At 35.5% G+C, this 18,817-nt stretch overlaps 1 protein-coding gene across 1 annotated transcript in view; it reads left to right on the forward strand.

Annotated features, from left to right (window-relative positions):
• The window catches only part of LOC117326577, an 86,621-nt gene extending 67,869 nt beyond the window's left edge, over nt 1-18,752 (forward strand). Inside the window, exons 38-48 of the mRNA XM_033883336.1 lie at nt 252-630; nt 5,568-6,264; nt 9,588-9,774; nt 12,536-12,633; nt 13,608-13,709; nt 13,998-14,169; nt 14,488-14,595; nt 15,486-15,635; nt 16,234-16,523; nt 16,869-16,993; nt 18,515-18,752. Coding sequence (XP_033739227.1) covers nt 252-630; nt 5,568-6,264; nt 9,588-9,774; nt 12,536-12,633; nt 13,608-13,709; nt 13,998-14,169; nt 14,488-14,595; nt 15,486-15,635; nt 16,234-16,523; nt 16,869-16,993; nt 18,515-18,681 — 2,475 coding nt within the window. The 3' untranslated portion in view covers nt 18,682-18,752. The remainder of the gene's footprint in view (nt 1-251; nt 631-5,567; nt 6,265-9,587; nt 9,775-12,535; nt 12,634-13,607; nt 13,710-13,997; nt 14,170-14,487; nt 14,596-15,485; nt 15,636-16,233; nt 16,524-16,868; nt 16,994-18,514) is intronic.
• The last annotated feature ends 65 nt before the right edge of the window (nt 18,753-18,817 follow it).

Here is an 18,817-nt window from a genome sequence, read left to right on the forward strand (position 1 = left end):
CCCAAGTTTCATTACAGTATTATAGCTTGGCCAGTAGGGGACATGTCTTGCTTTAGCAATACTCAGTATGCTTATTTTCAGGAGCTTAGTCCAGCCTTAGATGGCTGTAGCAGTGTAATTAGACGCCGTACAACTCTCTTGATTCATTAAATTTTATAGTTGTAGTTATTTAGCTATGGCATATATTTTGAATATTAATAATATTAACTTGTATTACAATGCAGTCATAAGATGAAATTTCTGTATTTCAGATTGAAACCTGCCCGCCTGGAGAAATACCAAAAGGAGAGTCTTCAGACAAGTTCTATGTCACAAGATCCTACAATGGAAGTAAATTTGGTGTGTTATCAAATCTTAACTCAAAGATTGGAAGAAAAGTCATGAAAGAAAATGAATATGCGAATCGTTCATCACGGAGATCATTAGGCTGTGGACTAGTTACTGGCAAACCTTTTGAAAATTCTACCAATAAAATCCGGCCAACAAGGCATTCTACTGGTGGTGACATTTTGCAGGGTAACGGAAGTGTTTATGACATGCATACAAGTCAACAGCAAAGAAGAAGTGTAAAACCGGTCCGAAGGCTCAACAAGGAAGGAGATGTGAAAACAATGAGTCCGAATTCTCTGTGTAAGTTTACATATCTCCATGTAGAACAGGATGCCATAAGTAAGGTCTAAAATATGCAAGCAAGTATGATTTTTCTCCATGTACAAGATTCCTGTTCAATTATGAACTTCTATATGTTACTATTACACAAATCCCCTTAATTTGGGTAAGTGTACATATATATGTGACTGTGTTAAACTAAAGTCATATGCCAGCTTTAGCTGAGGAAGTGTTTAATTTGGAATTGACTAAAAACTGGGCCCGGGGGGGGGCTACAGTTTTCCTTTCCATCTTGTAGGTACATATATAACACTAATGTTTGTCAGCACTCTAGCGGCTTCATTCCTTGAGGGATTTTGATCAAGTTTGAGTTTCAGGGTTGTCGAACATGAAAATCATGTTAGAGATAGATATATCTTGCTTGTTCCGGGCGAAGTGTTCAAGCATTTTTTGCTTCCCATAACTCGGGTTTCAGTTGCCCGGGACGCCGCGCAAGTGGATTTTTACATGGTATGTAGCTAGGTGGGTCAGGGGTTTTTGTAGCTAGGTGGGTCAGGGGTTTTTGTGGTTGTTTTTAAACGAACATTAATGTTCGGTTATTGCCATCAAGAACTGGACTGAGAAATATGACCATATTTGGTAGCCACATTCACCAATACGCCATCTACTGTCTGTTTCAATGAAATATGGCTGCCCCCATTGCCTTACGCTTCAAATAATTTACTTGCAAAAACATCTTCGTTTTATGTAGTAGTTTTACCGAAAATGTTGAAATGTATTCAGTAGATGTTTTCAAGATGCATACGATTTGAGAAATGCATAACGCTAGCGAAATGTGAAGACTAAATGAACCTGAACTTTGCGAATAACTCCAGGTCAATATATTTATGTAAACAAATATTGCGCAGGCGCGTTCGTCTCCGGATGTTTAGAAAGTTTTGCTCTTCCGTGTTCATTCCAAAACGGCTGACATTATAGCATCGGTCTGCAAATATGTCCGCGATTTACTTAAATGTGTATTATATATATTCTAGAATGTTACATCATTATCAACTAGATGAGTATTTATATAATTTAGAGAAAGAAATATATCAATAACGGCATACGAGACGATACATTGTATCATACTATAGGTTACTGTACAGTACATGTTTGCGAGAAAGGTAGATACTAGGTGGCATTTGTGGTCAGGGTGACTGGTCATAGCGTTAACATTGTCATCGGTTTCCATATTCCATTTTCCTTTGACGAAAACGACCAATAAATCAAATGCAAATGATAATATCTTGTTGCCATGTGCACAGGATTGGTTGTTGTAGGCGATACTTAGAACGTATTTACTGTTGTAAGGGAGGTAACTGCAAGAATACGGAAATCAAACGTTAAACCAATTTGATTGGTCGATTCTTCCATGACTTTGGCAATGGGTTTACAATCGAAGTGACAGATAACTACGGCAATATTCAGATGATATCAACAATAACACTTTTAGATACTTGTGGTCGGCAGTTGTCATGTTTAAAATGAACAATTATATAGCTTGTTTTTATTTCGGCAAAGTCGAGAATATTTACTGAAACGGACCACAGGTGAAGCAGACTTGGAAATACCGAAACGAAGAAAAATGGGGCTTAATTATAATATAAATTGGCATTATTTTCAGAGAATTGACCCACATATATATGTTTTTCAATGCCTAATTGTATCATATGTAAAATATTAGAGGTTTACGAATTTTAAATTAATTTTTCATTTGCGAATCGCGGCCCGATTGTCGTTAGAGTTGAATTACCGAAATGGCCGATAGTGGACCCAAATTGATATTTTTACGAGAGAATGGACCCAATATAGGATCTATTAATCTTTGGTGTGTGTATAGAGACCATATGCATTTTTTTTCCTTTACCTGGAAGTATTTTGAAAGAATTTGCAAAATACCGAATTCACGATCAAATTTTCAATTGTGACGAACTACTGAGACGGTGTTAAGTTCATGTTAAGTCAATCTGATTGAAATCAGCTGTTATATATGTACACATGGCTACGTTTACTATGCAATACGCCTACGTAATTTTTTTTCAAAGACGGAAAACGGAAATCCGGATTATCTAAAAACAAATGCAAAAAGACTTGTGATATTCACTTAATTTGACATTCAGCCATTAATTGTTATTTGTAGTTTTGTAACTTCTGAAATAGTGTGATCGATTCTCTATATGATATTGCTGTGGAACTTGTGTTATTTTTCAAACAAATTCATTTTGATAATTTGTTAATTTAGAACGTTCATCAAGTCATGATCAAGACTTGAAATTCTCGCTACACCATACTTCAAACACAGTAATCAATGAATTGATAAATTGAAAATTGAAGTCAAGCAAATGAGTTAATATTTACCTAAATAATTTTTCAATTATATATATACAACACATGTTCAGATGACTATTTGTGCCATGCTGTTACAAGATTTCAGTTACAATTCTAAAATTGAATTAGTATGTAAATATATGTTATACTGTCAATATCCACAAAGCGAGTGTAGTCTACTGTACTCAGTCATGCCGGTAGATAGCGGTACATATACGTACTGCTTACATCTCGTGCTTACTTGTGTGAACTATAAATCAATAACAAAAATGGTTCATACATTTCTATATATGACTTCACAAATTATGCGGTGTCTGAAGATCTGAATGAAGTGAATAAACGATGTATTAAATTATTTTTATGAAATATTCAAGTCATAGATCATTGTTTTTTTAAAAATACTGATTTCAGGTCCATTTTGGTAATTCAACTATAACGGCAATTAAAATACTTCTCGTTTTTTTGTTAAAGCCGGAAAACCGAAATCCGGATTATCTAAGAACAAATGCAAAAAGACTTGTGATATTCACTTAATTTGATATTCAGCCGTTAATTGTTATTTGTAGTTTTATAACTTTTGATATATTGTGATTGATTCTCTATATAATATTGCTGTGGAACTTGTGTTATTTTTCAAACAAATTCATTTTAATAATTTGTTAATTTAAAATTTTCATCAAGTCATGATCAAGACTTGAAATTCTCACTACACCATACTTCAAACACGGAGTAATCAATGAATTGATAAACTGAAAATTTACCTTAAATAATTTTTCAATATACAACACATGTTCAGATGACTATTTGTGCCATGCTGTTACAAGATTTCAGTTACAATTCTAAAATTGAATTAGTATGTAAATATATGTTATCCTGTCAATATCCACAAAGCGAGTGTAGTTTACTGTACTCAAAGTCATGCCAGTAGATAGCGGTACATATACTTACTGCTTACATCTAGTGCTTACTTGTGTGAACTATAAATAATAACAAAATGGTTCATATATTTCTATATATGACTTCACAAATTATGTGGTGTCTGAAGATCTGAATGAAGTGAATAAACGATGTATTACATTATTTTTATGAAATATTCAAGTCATAGATCATTCTCTTAAAAATATTGATTTCAAGTCCATTTTGGTAATTTTACTATGACGGCAATCAGGCCTAGAATGGCGAATAAACCCCTAATATTTTACATATGATTAATTTTGACATTGGAGAACATAAAATTGTGTCCATTCTCTAAGCACTGGTAGAATGTACAGAATAGAGCTTCATGAATATATTCTCAAAATTACTAATTACCCCGGTAAATATAACATTTTACATAAACCTCCCATGACTGATGGTGAACTTAAACTTGCAAATCTCCTGTGTCATTCCAATTTTTTAAATATATACACGTACTGTTATATATATAGTTATAGATATGGAATGCTTCACAATTTGCATACAGTTATGGAATCTTATAACACCCCCAAAAATGTTCTCACCACATAAAGGTGTGATTTGTGCAATTACATTGCTGAATTGTGTGGTTCAGTATGATTGGATGATTGTAAAAGGACAATAAATAGGGAATGTGTCGTCCCATCGAATGAACTGTAATCTTTGTGATCAGGTTTGAAGTTGAAAATGAATCTTGAAGTTTTCTTTTCCTGTTTGCTGAATTATTCGATGAAGATAGTCTTTATCTGGTTGTTATTCTTTATCACATTGTTTACAATACTGTAATTATAACAGAAGTTTATCTTCTCATATACAGATTTATTAACATCAAATGATTCCTGAACAAAAGGAGTCAGGTTTTTTTGTTTTGAAGTACCATAAATGCTTGAGTACAGTTTCAATAGGATACATTCCTAATTCGGGCCTTGATTAGCAGCTCTGGTTTTGGTTTTCAGTAATTCTTTATGTGTGTTTCATCATATTTAGTTGAAATACAACTATGTATGCCAAACTAACGATGGAACTAGCCTAAATTTAGTGCATATTAGAAGTTGGCATCAATAAGGTCAGAGAGTCCTGGCTGTATTATAACTGATGATGCCTTCCCGAAAGAAAGAAGACATATTTTATTTTCATCGATCCAAGATAGATCAACAAACTTCCAATTTCAATTAGGACCTTACAGAAACATGCATGTGTACAATCAAATCAGAACAGCTGCAAACATTTCAAATTATTTGCAATTAATTCCTAAACCGATATCAGTAAATTTATCAACTTAAAACTAAGAAGATTACTGATTTTGCATTAAACAATAATGTTCGTTTACAGTACTTCCAGTACTTTGATTTTTTTTTCATGTTTTATAGACTAGGAATCTTAAAATTGACTAATAGTCCTTCCTTGAAAATAGCCAGAAAAATATAGCGTCGGTAAAATTTATGGAATTGCAAGCATTCCTTTTTTTGTCCTATACAGTGTTTGAATATGTGATTTCATTATGATTCGGAGGAGTTTGGCAATCTAGTGTTATACTGTTAATTTGAAAGCGATAAATCTATGTATGTAAAAGTTGTTCCAACCCTAGCCTGCATGCATGTGTTCAGAATGCTAAGCCTAGCTCCTTTCTTCTCCAGCATTAGACAAAGTCAAAGGAGGCAGTGCTAAGTATCCGTGGTACAAAGGTGAGGACGTAGTTAATTTCTTCAGCGATCTCAAGGATGACGACAGTGATGTTTTATCCATCATATCTATGTCGTCTGACAGTGGAATCTCCAATACATCGGGGCCAACCACACGTCCGAAACGCACCAAAACACCTATGGATTGTGTGTCCATGGATAGAAATTCAACGTCAAGGACAGCTACTCCAACAAAGGTCAAGGGCGCAAGGTCGGAAACACCCACCAAGGTTAGCGACACAGGGTCAAGGACAGGAACTCCATTGAAGGTTAAACCTGTGAAGTTTGGCACGCTAAACAAGGTTGCTGCAACCAAAGCAAATGTAGACACTTGCAACAGTGGGAGAGAAGTTACAACTCCAAAACGGAAAGGTAAATCTGGAGAACATGATGGAGCTAAACGTTGTAGAACAGAGCCCCGTAGGACGAGTGTTAGACAGGAGGACACTTCAAGGTCGGCAAGCAAGGTCGAGAGGAGGAAAGTAGTTCCAAGTGTGATAGTAAAACGTGTGGGCAGTAACTACGAGTCATTCAGGAACCAGACACCCGATAGCATAGAGAGACCAGCCCGTCGAGGGCTCGGCTCTATGTTTGACCGAGAGAGTCGAAACACACCAATCTCTGGAGGAAGGACGCTGCGGAGACGTTCAATGTAGGTCATATTGTAATTGGTTAATTTTATATCTGATTTGATATGTTAATACAATATTTACTTAAAAGTCCTGGAATATATTGCTGAAAATATAACTCATTACCATAAATATACATGCAGTGTATGTGCTGATCAGCTGGGTATGTATTTAAGTTCTTTGCTAAATTACATGTACATTAACATAAGTATTCATATCATCGTATGGAAGATTTGTCACTATGAACATGTCACATGTATCGGGGCCGACCATCATGCACCATATGCATTGAAACATTCTTTTTAAGAACGTTGATGTGGTGAAGTGGTTTAAGCTGAGGGTATTTCTTGCTAGGTGATAAGGTGCTACAGACTGTGGGCTAAGGCACGAGTATCAAAATTATTTTCCTTTGTCATAATATATTAATAGTAATAAATCAATGTGTTGTTGATCAAAAGGTTAAAGATATTGTATATACTGTGTTGAATTCTACAGGGATGAGGATTTTCTTTTTTTTTGTTCTAAAAGTTCTAAAAGTTTCTAAAAGACAAAAACTTTTGGATTCAGTCTGAAAATCTCAAAAATGATAAAATGATGTTTTTGCAGGTAGGGTTAGTTTTTAGCCCACCATCATCAGATGGTGGGCTATTCAAATCGCCCTGCGTCTGTGGTCTGTCGTCCGTCCGTCCCTCCGTCCGTAAACAATTCTTGTTATCGCTATTTCTCAGAAAGTACTGAAGGGATCTTTCTCAAATTTCATATGAAGGTTCCCCTTGGTGCCTAGTTATGCATATTGCGTTTTGAAACCAATCGGATAACAACATGGCCGACAGGTAGCCATCTTGGATTTTGACAATTGAAGTTTGTTATCGCTATTTCTGAAAAAGTGCTGAAGGGATCTTTCTCAAATTTCATAAGTAGGTTCCCCTTGGTGCCTAGTTATGCATATTGTGATTTGAGACCAATCAGAAAACAACATAGCCGACAGGCAGCCATCTTGGATTTTGACAATTGAAGTTTGTTATCACTATTTCTGAGAAAGTACTGAATGGATCTTTCTCAAATTTCATATGTAGGTTTCCCTTGGTGCCTAGTTATGCATATTGCGTTTTGAGACCAATCTGAAAACAACATGGCCGACAGGCAGCCATCTTGGATTTTGACAATTGAAGTTTGTTATCACTATTTCTGAGAAAGTATTTAAGGAATCTTTCTCAAATTTCATATGTAAGTTTCCCTTAGTGCCTAGTTATGCATATTGCATTTTGAGACCAATCAGAAAACAACATGGCCGACAGGCAGCCATCTTGGATTTTGACAATTTAAGTTTGTTATCACTATTTCTGAGAAAGTACTGAATGGATCTTTCTGAAATTTCATATGTAGGTTTCCCTTAGTGCCTAGTTATGCATATTGCATTTTGAGACCAATCAGAAAACAACATGGCCGACAGGCAGCCATCTTGGATTTTGACAATTTAAGTTTGTTATCACTATTTCTGAGAAAGTACTGAATGGATCTTTCTGAAATTTCATATGTAGGTTTCCCTTGGTGCCTAGTTATGCATATTGCGTTTTGAGACCAATCAGAACACAACATGGCCGACAGGCAGCCATCTTTGATTTTGACAATTGAAGTTTGTTATCTCTATTTCTCAAAGTACTGAATGGATCTTTCTCAAATTTCATAGTAGGTTCCCCTTGGTTTCTTGTGTTGCATTTTTGGACCAGTCTGTCCTGAAAACAACCTGGCAAACAAACAGCCATTATCTTCTCTTTCTTATATAGCTAGGATTCCCTTGTTTGAAAAGTACTGGAGGGATGTCTCAATTTGCACAGATTAGTAAAATGAAGGGAAAAGTAGAGAAAAGATCAATCTAACATGGAACCTATGAAGATCATTCAATGGTGGGCGCCAAGATCCCTCTGGGATCTCTTGTTTTCCTTGTTTTCTTACGTATTTTCCTCCTTTTTTGGAAGGCACAAATCTCACCCCTGATTCTATTTCCAACATATACAGTGGAACTTCGTTAACTCGAAGTCGACGGGACCACGAAAAAACTTCGAGTTATCCGAGTGTTCGAATTAAGCGAGTTATCGTTTTTGGTGAAAAGTTTGGTCAATATTTGTCAACATTATATAATCATTATAACTTCGCTCTGTCGCTCATCAGTTTAGTGTGAAGACTGGTCAATACATGTAAATATATATGTAATGTTTCGTTATGTCACTTGTAATTTGGTGTAGTTTTGCCGATATACAGTCACGATAAAGTTTCTTTCACTTAGTCACTTCAATAACGATCTGATGTGCAAGTCATGTTTGCAAAAGGTAAACGATAAAACGGAATTCGACAAAATAACAAGTTATTAATGTCAAAACAAATAACCGTTTAAGTTTAATACAGATTTCATACAAAACGTAACAGAACCATTACCTTTTATTGGACATATATAAAATACCGTTTGATCGGCCTACTTACTTTTTATTGATAACCACGCCATTTCCATGTGTATTAGCACCGGAAGTTGGGCTGCGCATGTGCGTATAAAATGTTACTGTAACTGAGTTGGCGTTTTATCCGATTTAATAGACAGCACTGACCGTTACAGTTGTACTCTGAACACCTCGGCAGTAATTACGCTATTGTTTCAGCAGTTTAAAGATTTAATAGGCGCCGGTGACTGTGTCATTTCTACACCTGTAAAAACATCAGCCGGGTAGATCTACCGGTGTGTCAGAGATTAGTTCCGCTTGAGCGAACGGGTAGATGAGTTGTTGACTATCGTGTGTACTGATATCGGCGACCGCCTTGGGAAATTACCTGATGTAAGTAAAGCAGTACTTTTTATCACCAAGACTTGTTGTTATAAGATTCAACCGACAATTTCTTTTATGAATTTATGAAACACTTATAATAGCATGTAGGTTAGTAGTGCCGATATGTTCAGTATTACAAACAGAATTTAGCTCTTAAAAAATGTCGGCGTTTGCCACCGATCGACGAAAATTATACTTCGAGTTATTCGAACATTTCAAGTAGGATTTTTATTGTTGGGACCAAATTTTTACTTGGTATTATCCGAGTTTTTCGAGTTATTCGAATTATCCGAGTTTTTTTTTACTAAGATAAAGAGAGAATTCGGCCGGGACCGGCGAGGTACTTCGAGTTAAGCGGGGTATTCGAGTTATCTGAGTTCGAGTTAACGAAGTTCCACTGTACATAGATATATTTTGATATAAAAAATGTATATAAGTAGCTATGAGTAAATCTTTAAAATAGATAATTTTAAAAAAAATTAAGAGATTAATTTTTTTTTTATTATTATTATTATTATTATTTTCAGGAAGGTGGATTATACAGACGCTGACTGCACGCCAGTGAAGTACGAAAGTGAAGAGGAGAATCATGACAATGAGGATGTTTTCACCGATGAAAACTTAAGTGACACAGAAATTGATTTTATCATTTCAGCACGCAAGAAAAAAAACAATCGGCTATCCTCTCGCAAACAGTCAACAAAAAATGCAAAGGTAGCTAGTTTAACAGTAAGATGCTGGTCTTGTTCACAATTTCAAAAACACTGGTCTGAGCATTAGGACCAGAATATGATGTTTGAACAATACTTGGTTTATAGATAACAGTATATAAGCAATTTCATCAAAAATAAACAGATTTCATATCTAAAAGTTTCAACATTCTGCCTCCTCTTTAGGCCACACCAAATTAATCAGTTGTTCGTCGGGAATCCCGCTCCAAAAATATCAAAGTCGAGAAAAAAATAAAAATAATTTTTTCCCGCACCTCCGAAAAAATCGTCAAATCCGGATTTTTTTTCCCGTTTTCCGACTTCTTTTTCCGGTTATTACAACACATTTCGACGCTTGAAACGCCGACCCAAACAAGCGTTTCATTGATACCTGATGCAGAGATGAAAAAAAAATGGCGGAAAGGCTCCGGCCTAGCACGAGGATAGTTACTCCAATAACATTAGAGGTTTACACGACAGGAAACTTTTGACAGGCTGTCATGTAACGATATCCACCAATGTAATCAGGTGGAATAAGACCTCATATACGTATAGGAGTAGAGGATAGTCTGCTGTAAATTCTTGTAATAGTATGGGTTATAGTAAGTGTACAGAGGGGGTCGGGTGCACTAATGTTAAATACAGCGATCGAAGCGGAGAACAATGAAACGTTTTATGACCTTTTTATCCGCAGTATTAACTACCACCTTGGTTTAAACAGTATTTTATTATCAATGGTATATACATTACATGGGTCATTATATACAATAATTGGAAACTACCACCTTGGAAATTTTTTGTAATGTGGTAACAATCAAAGTATTTATTTTATTTTGAAGAATATTTTTTGTTAAATAAGGTCAGTACCTATGTGATATTTTTTTTTATTTGTATTCCATAATAATAATCAGAAAATGTGGAATTATTTTATTCCAATTTCATCATTTCACAGTTGTCCTCTTAGTATAAGGGCTATTCCATTAAAATATCTAAATGACCCCAGGATTCCAAAACAATTCACCTCTGTCCATGGTTAGATTTTGCTCCAATTACTTCTTCTGTGTATTAAAATTAATTAAATAAATTCTTTGGGTGGTACCCCTAAAACAAACTGGACTCCTGGGGTAGGGTAGATGTTTTACTGGAAAAGCCCTTAGTTTTACTGTTAAATAAAAGTCAATTATATTTGATAGATGCTGAATTCCCAGCCATATACATTTTAATGATTGTGTTTCTAATATATATGTATGCCAATTTTCTGTTTTATATGGTATTATTATTTTTGTTCCAGATAATTATATATGATATAGTGATTTTGTTTTTTCTGTGCCAATTTTCTTTTGTTTTATACATTATTTTCTATTATACCGGTATTTGTTCCATACAAATGAGAGAACTGTGTTAAGTTTGATTTGATCAAGTAGATCAGGTATTAAATTGTTGTTGGATTTTACATACAATTGTTTAGTTATTTGTGTATGAAATCACTTCATGATATACATGTACTTGAATTGATCACAAATAGACACAAACATCTGTTCAATATGGTATTCAGTTTATTTCCAACATTTAATGAAAAAAAAATAATGGAAAAAAATATCGCTCGCACATCATTTGAACGCTTCGCCTCTTGAAATCTCTAAATGGAAATTTTTTGCTAGAAAAAAAAATTTCGCTCGCTCGCCCCAATTTTTTTTACCAGTTTCCCGAAGAACAACTGATTAATTTGGTGTGGCCTTAGACTGTTTTTGTTTATAATTCAAATCAGAGATTTTGTTTGTAATTTGAATCAGATGATTAAGGAATTATGTGAGCACTACAGGCTCCATGAACCTCTTATTAATTGTTTCCAATTGGTTGGCATCTTCAAGAAATGACTTTTAAACTACTGTAAACCTGCATAATTTAGCGGTAATCTTATTTTAGCAATTTCGCTAAATTTTGATTGCGCTAATCATAAATGGTAATTTATCTGCAAAGCTTTATATGGCAAGCATTGTCTGTGCACTGGTTAATCATTCCGCTAATGCATTTCAATTAGATTTTGCGCTAAAATTTGTGCACCCCCAAAAATTAGTATATTTACAGTTTATTCATGATCAACATGTACAGGTTTTCACCATGTTTGGCTTGTGATCACTTAATAAAGAAACACCTCCTGAAAAAAAGAACTTTTAATCTGCTTGAACAAAACAGTGACACAGGTAATAAGCAATTCTCAATAGGAATACATCTCTATTTAAATACTGTGTTTTTCCTTCCTACGGTGGTCGAATGGTTAAGGTGTCCCGACACTTTATCACTAGCCCTCCACCTCTGGGTTACGAGTTTGAAACCTACGTGTTGCAGTTGCCAGGTACTGACCGTAGGCCGGTGGTTTTTCCCCGGGTACTCTGGCTTTCCTCCACCTCCAAAACCTGGCACGTCCTTAAATTACCCTGGCTGTTAATAGGACGTTAAACAAAATAAACCAAGCCTACCTATCTGGGTCTAAATTTAGCTCCATTGCCCAGTTGTGAACATTCTTTTTCCTTATGAATTTATCAAATTTCCCAAAGTCTATTTAATGCAAGGCCTGGAAATCAAGCATTCTTTGTTCCCTGATCCTTCCATTAAAAATATCTGAAAATCCTAAATTTCCATCAGACAACAATTTTCCAAAACAGCAGAAAATTGATTTTACTCAATCTCTAATGAGGAAAAATAAATCGCCAAGTATATACAGCTAACAGACATGGTCAACTTCAGTATTTATTCCATTACAGTCCAGGAGATCAGTAGCAGATGTTGCCACGCCGACCATCCCCGGCAGGTGTAAACCTTTATCTTCACCCACCAGTATACTGGAGGAGGCACGGGCAAGGTATAGCCAATCACAACCCTTCATACATTGTATTCCACCAATCAGAATTCATCTGGTTTGACTACAAAATCTTGATAAGTTTGACCATTTCAAATGTAAACTTTATTTTACCACAATTGCGACACAAGTCATGTTTTAACTCTAATGACAATTTATTATCATTTGCTTACACTTAAAAGCCCAGCACTATCATCATTGAAATTTGCCTTGTCACTGTGGGATATTATTGTGACGTCATACTATGGTACGAGTATCTAGCTAACCCAGTACTATATAAAAATATGCCTTTTCACTGTAGGAAGCTATTATGACGTCATGCTATTGTACATGATGCTTGCTAACCGCGCCAGTTCTATATTATCTTAAGCTTGTTACTGTGGGAAACTTGTGATGTCATACTATGATAGTATATGACGTTGGACCAAAGTCATGGTAATATAAAATATGATATGTCAGTTATTGTAGAAAAGTATTGAAAATATATTTTTAAGTCTGTTTCTCGAGTTATATATGTAATGAAAATAATCTAGTCTCCATATCTAAGATATATGTAATACAATGTAATTAATATACTTAGGGGGGCATTCCTTCATTCGGATATCAGAAACATGCTTAATTTCTATTGATGAAATATGTCGGGACGATGATTTTATGAGTGTTTTTGGCAACAAGTAATGAAATTAACGCCAAAATGTACAGGAAAAAGGCGTATACAAATACTGTATGTCTTTGCGGTAATTAGTGATACTTTGGGTCGAATTAAGAATTTTCAGGACTTAATACTCAAAGAACTTAATCTTGACAGTTGAACTGCCTTATTGATGGAAATATGACTTTTAAATATTTTTTATTTTTTCCAGTAAGTTTAAGTTAATTTTGATAGCCTTAACTTTATTCAAACGAGGGAATGCCCCTTTAATAAATCTTAAATTACATGAATACATTTAATGAATGTAACATATTATGCCTTGCAGGTTACATGTATCGGCAGTACCCGATTCCTTACCATGCCGTGATAAGGAATTTGATGATATCTACAGTTTTGTGGAAAGTAAAATTCTAGATGGAACTGGAGGGTAAGTCATGCGATGAATACTGTTGTATTTATCCGGCAAATAAGACTATATCTTACAGTAAGCCCATTGGGGGGGTTCAAGGTTACTATTACTATTTTAAGCGAGGGGAAGGTAGGGAACATGGATTGCGTTAGCTATACCCAGTATGCTTGTTGGTTTTTGTCATACTTTGTGATTCAGGAATAAACACGACACTTTTTATTGTGCCCAGACTAAAGATTGACATTAAATATTGTTCTTAGATTTCTGTAGAGATGATTAATCGTTGTAACATATCAATGTTATTAGGTGTATGTACATCTCCGGGGTACCAGGAACAGGGAAGACAGCAACCGTTCGCGAGGTGACTCGAGCCCTACAGCAGGCTTGTGACGATGGGGAACTACCTTACTTTAAATACATTGAGATAAACGGCATGAAGCTCACGGAACCCCGACAGGCCTATGTACAAATCCTCAAGGTTAGCAACTCTATTACAGTTAATTTAAAAAAAAATAATTATAGTAATCATTGTGTTGGATGGTTCATATTTCATCAAATAATGGCAACTGAAAAAATTTTCTTGTCTAAATCTACTGATTAGATCAAATGAAATCTGCAAGTTTGTTTCTGATAGCATAAGAAAAAGATGGATTAGATTTTTGTGACCTCCGCCCATGATATGACTTCTGGAGCTCACCCCAAATTTATGAAGTTCTGCCAGCCCATTGTTAGTTTTTTGGTGCTTTCATAAAAACTTAAGCTAAATGGAAATCTTTTTCCTTCTTTGATGTTTTAGCAATTAACGAAACAGAAGGCCACCCCTGACCATGCGGCCGACCTCCTCAACAAACAGTTCACCACACGGGGACCAAGAAAAGAAACTATCCTACTCCTAGCAGACGAGGTCAGTTGTATAAAATGATGGTATTTGGAATGATTTTGCATTCAGTCTGTTACCTAAAGGCTTGTCACAGGAATTTGCTTGTTGTACAAGATAGAATGTTGAAAACAAACGAGGCCACTATGAAAATGATTTCATTTATTGGTTGATTCAGAATTGATGACATTTCCAGATACCAAGTTAATGGAGAGCTATAATAGTTTTAGATATTTTGACATGATACAGGAATGATGACAAACAAAAAAAGAAAGAAAAAAAGAAAAAAGATTTTCGTGACAGCTCGGATAAAAGTGATAAGTTCTTACAAATATCGATCAGCTATTCATGATGTTTCAATTTTCACATAGATTGGCCAAGTAGGTATGGATACGCTCTCGTAATAGGGTTACCAGTTTGTAATCAAGGTTTCTATTATGTGACAATGGTTTCTAATCCTTTGTTATTTAGTCAGTAACAATGGTTTCTAATCCTTTGTTATTTAGTCGGTAACAATGGTTTCTAATCCTTTGTTATTTAGTCGGTAACCAAGGTTTCTAATCCTTTGTTATTTAGTCGGTAACAATGGTTTCTAATCCTTTGTTATTTAGTCGGTAACAATGGTTTCTAATCCTTTGTTATTTAGCCGGTAACAATGGTTTCTAATCCTTTGTTATTTAGTCGGTAACAATGGTTTCTAATCCTTTGTTATTTAGTCGGTAACAATGGTTTCTAATCCTTTGCTATTTAGTCGGTAACAATGGTTTCTAATCCTGTTATTTAGTCGGTAACAATGGTTTCTAATCCTTTGCTATTTAGTCGGTAACAATGGTTTCTAATCATTTGTTTATTTAGTCTGTAACAATGGTTTCTAATTTGTTTATTTAGTCAGTAACAATGGTTTCTGTTTGTTCCAGCTTGACCTGTTGTGGACACGGAAACAAGATGTGATGTATAATATATTTGACTGGCCGTCACACCCTCATGCTCGACTCGTAGTCCTGGCTGTAGCCAACACTATGGACCTCCCCGAGAGAATAATGATGAAGCGTGTATCTTCACGCCTGGTAAGTGCTGCCTAGGTAATCCGGAATCAATGATGATTATCATTACTTAAATGTGTTAACCCCATCCAAGTAAGGTCAGTCTTGTTTATTGTGGTTTGACAGGTTGGATCAGGGTAGTTTGTTTATTAGATAAAGATGAATTTTATTTTGCATTTTGTAAGCATTGCAAAAGAGACATTCAAGGGCAAATTCAATATGTTCACGTAGATGCTGTCCAGTCAGAATTTATGCCAGAAACATAACATTAAAAAATAAACCCAACTGTAAACAGTTGAAACCTACCAGGCCCAATATTATCATTCTGAATAGATATAATCTACAATCTACAATAAGATTGTAGTTCTATGTAAGGGCTTTTCCATTAAAATATCTACCTGACCCCAGGACTCCACAATAAATCACTTCTGTCCATGGTTGGATTGCCTCCTTATTACTTCTATGTAATTTATTAAATGAATTATATAAGTGGTACCCCTTAATCCAACCTGGAGTCCTAGGGTGGGGTAGATGTTTTACTGGAAATGCCCTAAGTCAGGGTCTCATTAGATTGTTGTTTTTTAAACCTAATCTCATCAAATTGTTATTCAATATCAACCAGGGTCTCACCAGGATGACGTTCCAGCCCTACACATTCCGACAGCTGCAGGAAATAGTTGTATCCAGGATGAGGAGTCTAAAAGCATTTGATGATGATGCCATACAGTTAGCAGCCAGAAAAGTGGCAGCTGTCTCGGGAGATGCTAGGAGAGCGTTGGATATTTGTCGCCGGGCAACGGAGATCACAGAAGCTATGTCGCCCTCCAAAAAGGCAAACATACTCGTCAGTACTTGTCATGTGGACACAGCTCTGCAGGAAATGTTCTCATCACCAAAAATAGTCGCTATCAGGTATGTCTAAAGTACTATCTATCGGGAAGGTATAAAAACAGTTTCTATCAGGTGTTTCTAAAAATAGTGTACAAATATGTCTGAATGATACCTTTCCAGGTGAAAACATTAGGGATTTTCTTTCCCTTCCTCATCTCTAGTTTCTAAATTCTAAGTTAATTTCCTGAACATTTTCAAATGTATTCATTCTCATTCCATTTCAGTTGAGTATTACAGTTTTTAGCCCACCATCACAAGATGGTAAAGATTCTTACAGCTGTATTTGAGAGTATGAAAGAAATGTGCTGGGTACTTGAAAGATTTTACATTTTTATACACATCTGACTGTTGTGCTTGCTTCCACAGGAGCTGTTCTATACAGGAGAAAGTCTTCCTCAGAGCTATTGTGGCTGAGTTTCATCGCACAGGGTTAGAAGAGGCAGAGTTTGCCAAACTCTACTCACAACACATCTCCCTTTGTAGATTCGATGGTGAGTGTTTGTGTTTTCTTTCTAAGTTTCAAGGTAGAACTGGGCTAAACTTCAGTGAAAACAGAGCCAACAGGTTAATAAGTCGAAATCTGATTTTGAATGCCGCATGCAACATATAGGTATCATTATGTCATCTTTGGTGGCATCGTCCACACAGAGGTTTCTGTGCGATAACTTAAACCCTTGGGCCCATCAAACTCATACTTAATGCAGATTTCCATACCAAATGTGCTTTCTTAGGATTGCTTTTCAATTTCGCCTTTGAAGGTCAAAGGTCAAGGTCACTTACCGTAAATATTGTACAAACAAAATAATTAATCCTACCCTCAATTACCTTGTGATTTTCATGCAGGTATGATCTCTTGTGGTATCTGTCCACGAACATACAAGGCTAATTAAGCTCAATTATAATACGATTGACTAGTAAGCTGACTGCTACGTAATGTAACACAGGCCGCCATTTTGTATACAGTACGGAAACAAGTCTGCTGTCGTCGTGGTGGTCACAACTTTTATATCAATGAATTAACATGTGTAATGGATAAATCTACAGTGCAGACGATAAATAAGAGTACCCCGGTAGTTTTCACAGTCAGATCGTATTTTATATGGCCAGTGACTGCCGCACGAGATCAAGGCATTAGTGTTACCCTTGCCTAATTGCGCATGCGTGCTGTTACAGCTTCCGTAAATAAACAAGTTGAACGTTATCAGTTTCTGGCAGTACTCTGTTATTAATTTAGAAGTATGAAATAACGAAGTACTGCTATATCATTTCAAGTTTTGTTTGATGTTAATTGAGATGTTATACATCGTTTTGGACCTGAATACGAGAACATGCTCAAGTGAGATCGTATGTGTACGGAACGTGTGGCTCACGATCGACTTAAATATCCACGTAATTGCTGATAAATACACAATTTCAAGGAATTAAACATCAAGATAACTATTCATTTCTTTGATTATTTGTTAACTATTACTTTCTTAATGCTTTATATATGTTATATATATATATAAGTATTAAATCAATCCTGCTTCGGAAGGAAACGATCGCAAATCTCCGTCAAATCACATTCATTCTGACTGGGGAAAAGGCTTGTACTTGCGTATAGTGCGCAGTGGTCTTTTTCACTTGTCAATTTTTGAAAAAAAGTGTGCACTATACGCGAATATTTACGGTACTAAAAATAGAACTCAAGGTCATTTGGGCCCATCAAACTCGATTTTCATGCAGTTTTTCCTTGCCACAAGTGCTAGCATGGGATTGTTTTTTTACTGGTCTAAAGGTCAATGATCAAAGTTAATGAAAAAATTGTCCATGCAATAAATCTTGTAATCTCCCAACTTTCAGCTTGGGCGACACATCCACTTCTGTGGAATTCTTGGGTTTTATTTTTTGTTTTTTCATCAGCAAATACCCAAAAAAAAAAAATTATATGTTTTTAAAAAAAAAAAAAAAACGAAATGATTTCTTTTTCTACTCCATAGTTGTTTTTCTAAAACCGATATTTTTGTTTTCAGATTTACAGCCACCATCCACCTCTGAACTTGCTGGGATGTGCTCCCGACTTGGAAGTATACGACTGCTTCTCGTGGAACATGGACGCAATGACCTATTTATGCGAGTGAGGCTAAATGTTAGCCAGGACGATATATTGTACGCATTGAAGGAAAAAAGTGGAGTATGAGAATCTCGGAATACAGTTGGACATCGAAATTAATTCTACATTGACACTACGTCAACAGCTGGAAGAGAAAAGCCACGACACAGCTAGAAACTGGGGTGTGTGAACTCAAAATGATGTTCTACTCTTTAAAAGGGTT

Source organism: Pecten maximus, chromosome 4, assembly GCF_902652985.1.
Source record: "Pecten maximus chromosome 4, xPecMax1.1, whole genome shotgun sequence".
Taxonomy (NCBI): Eukaryota; Metazoa; Mollusca; class Bivalvia; order Pectinida; family Pectinidae; genus Pecten; species Pecten maximus.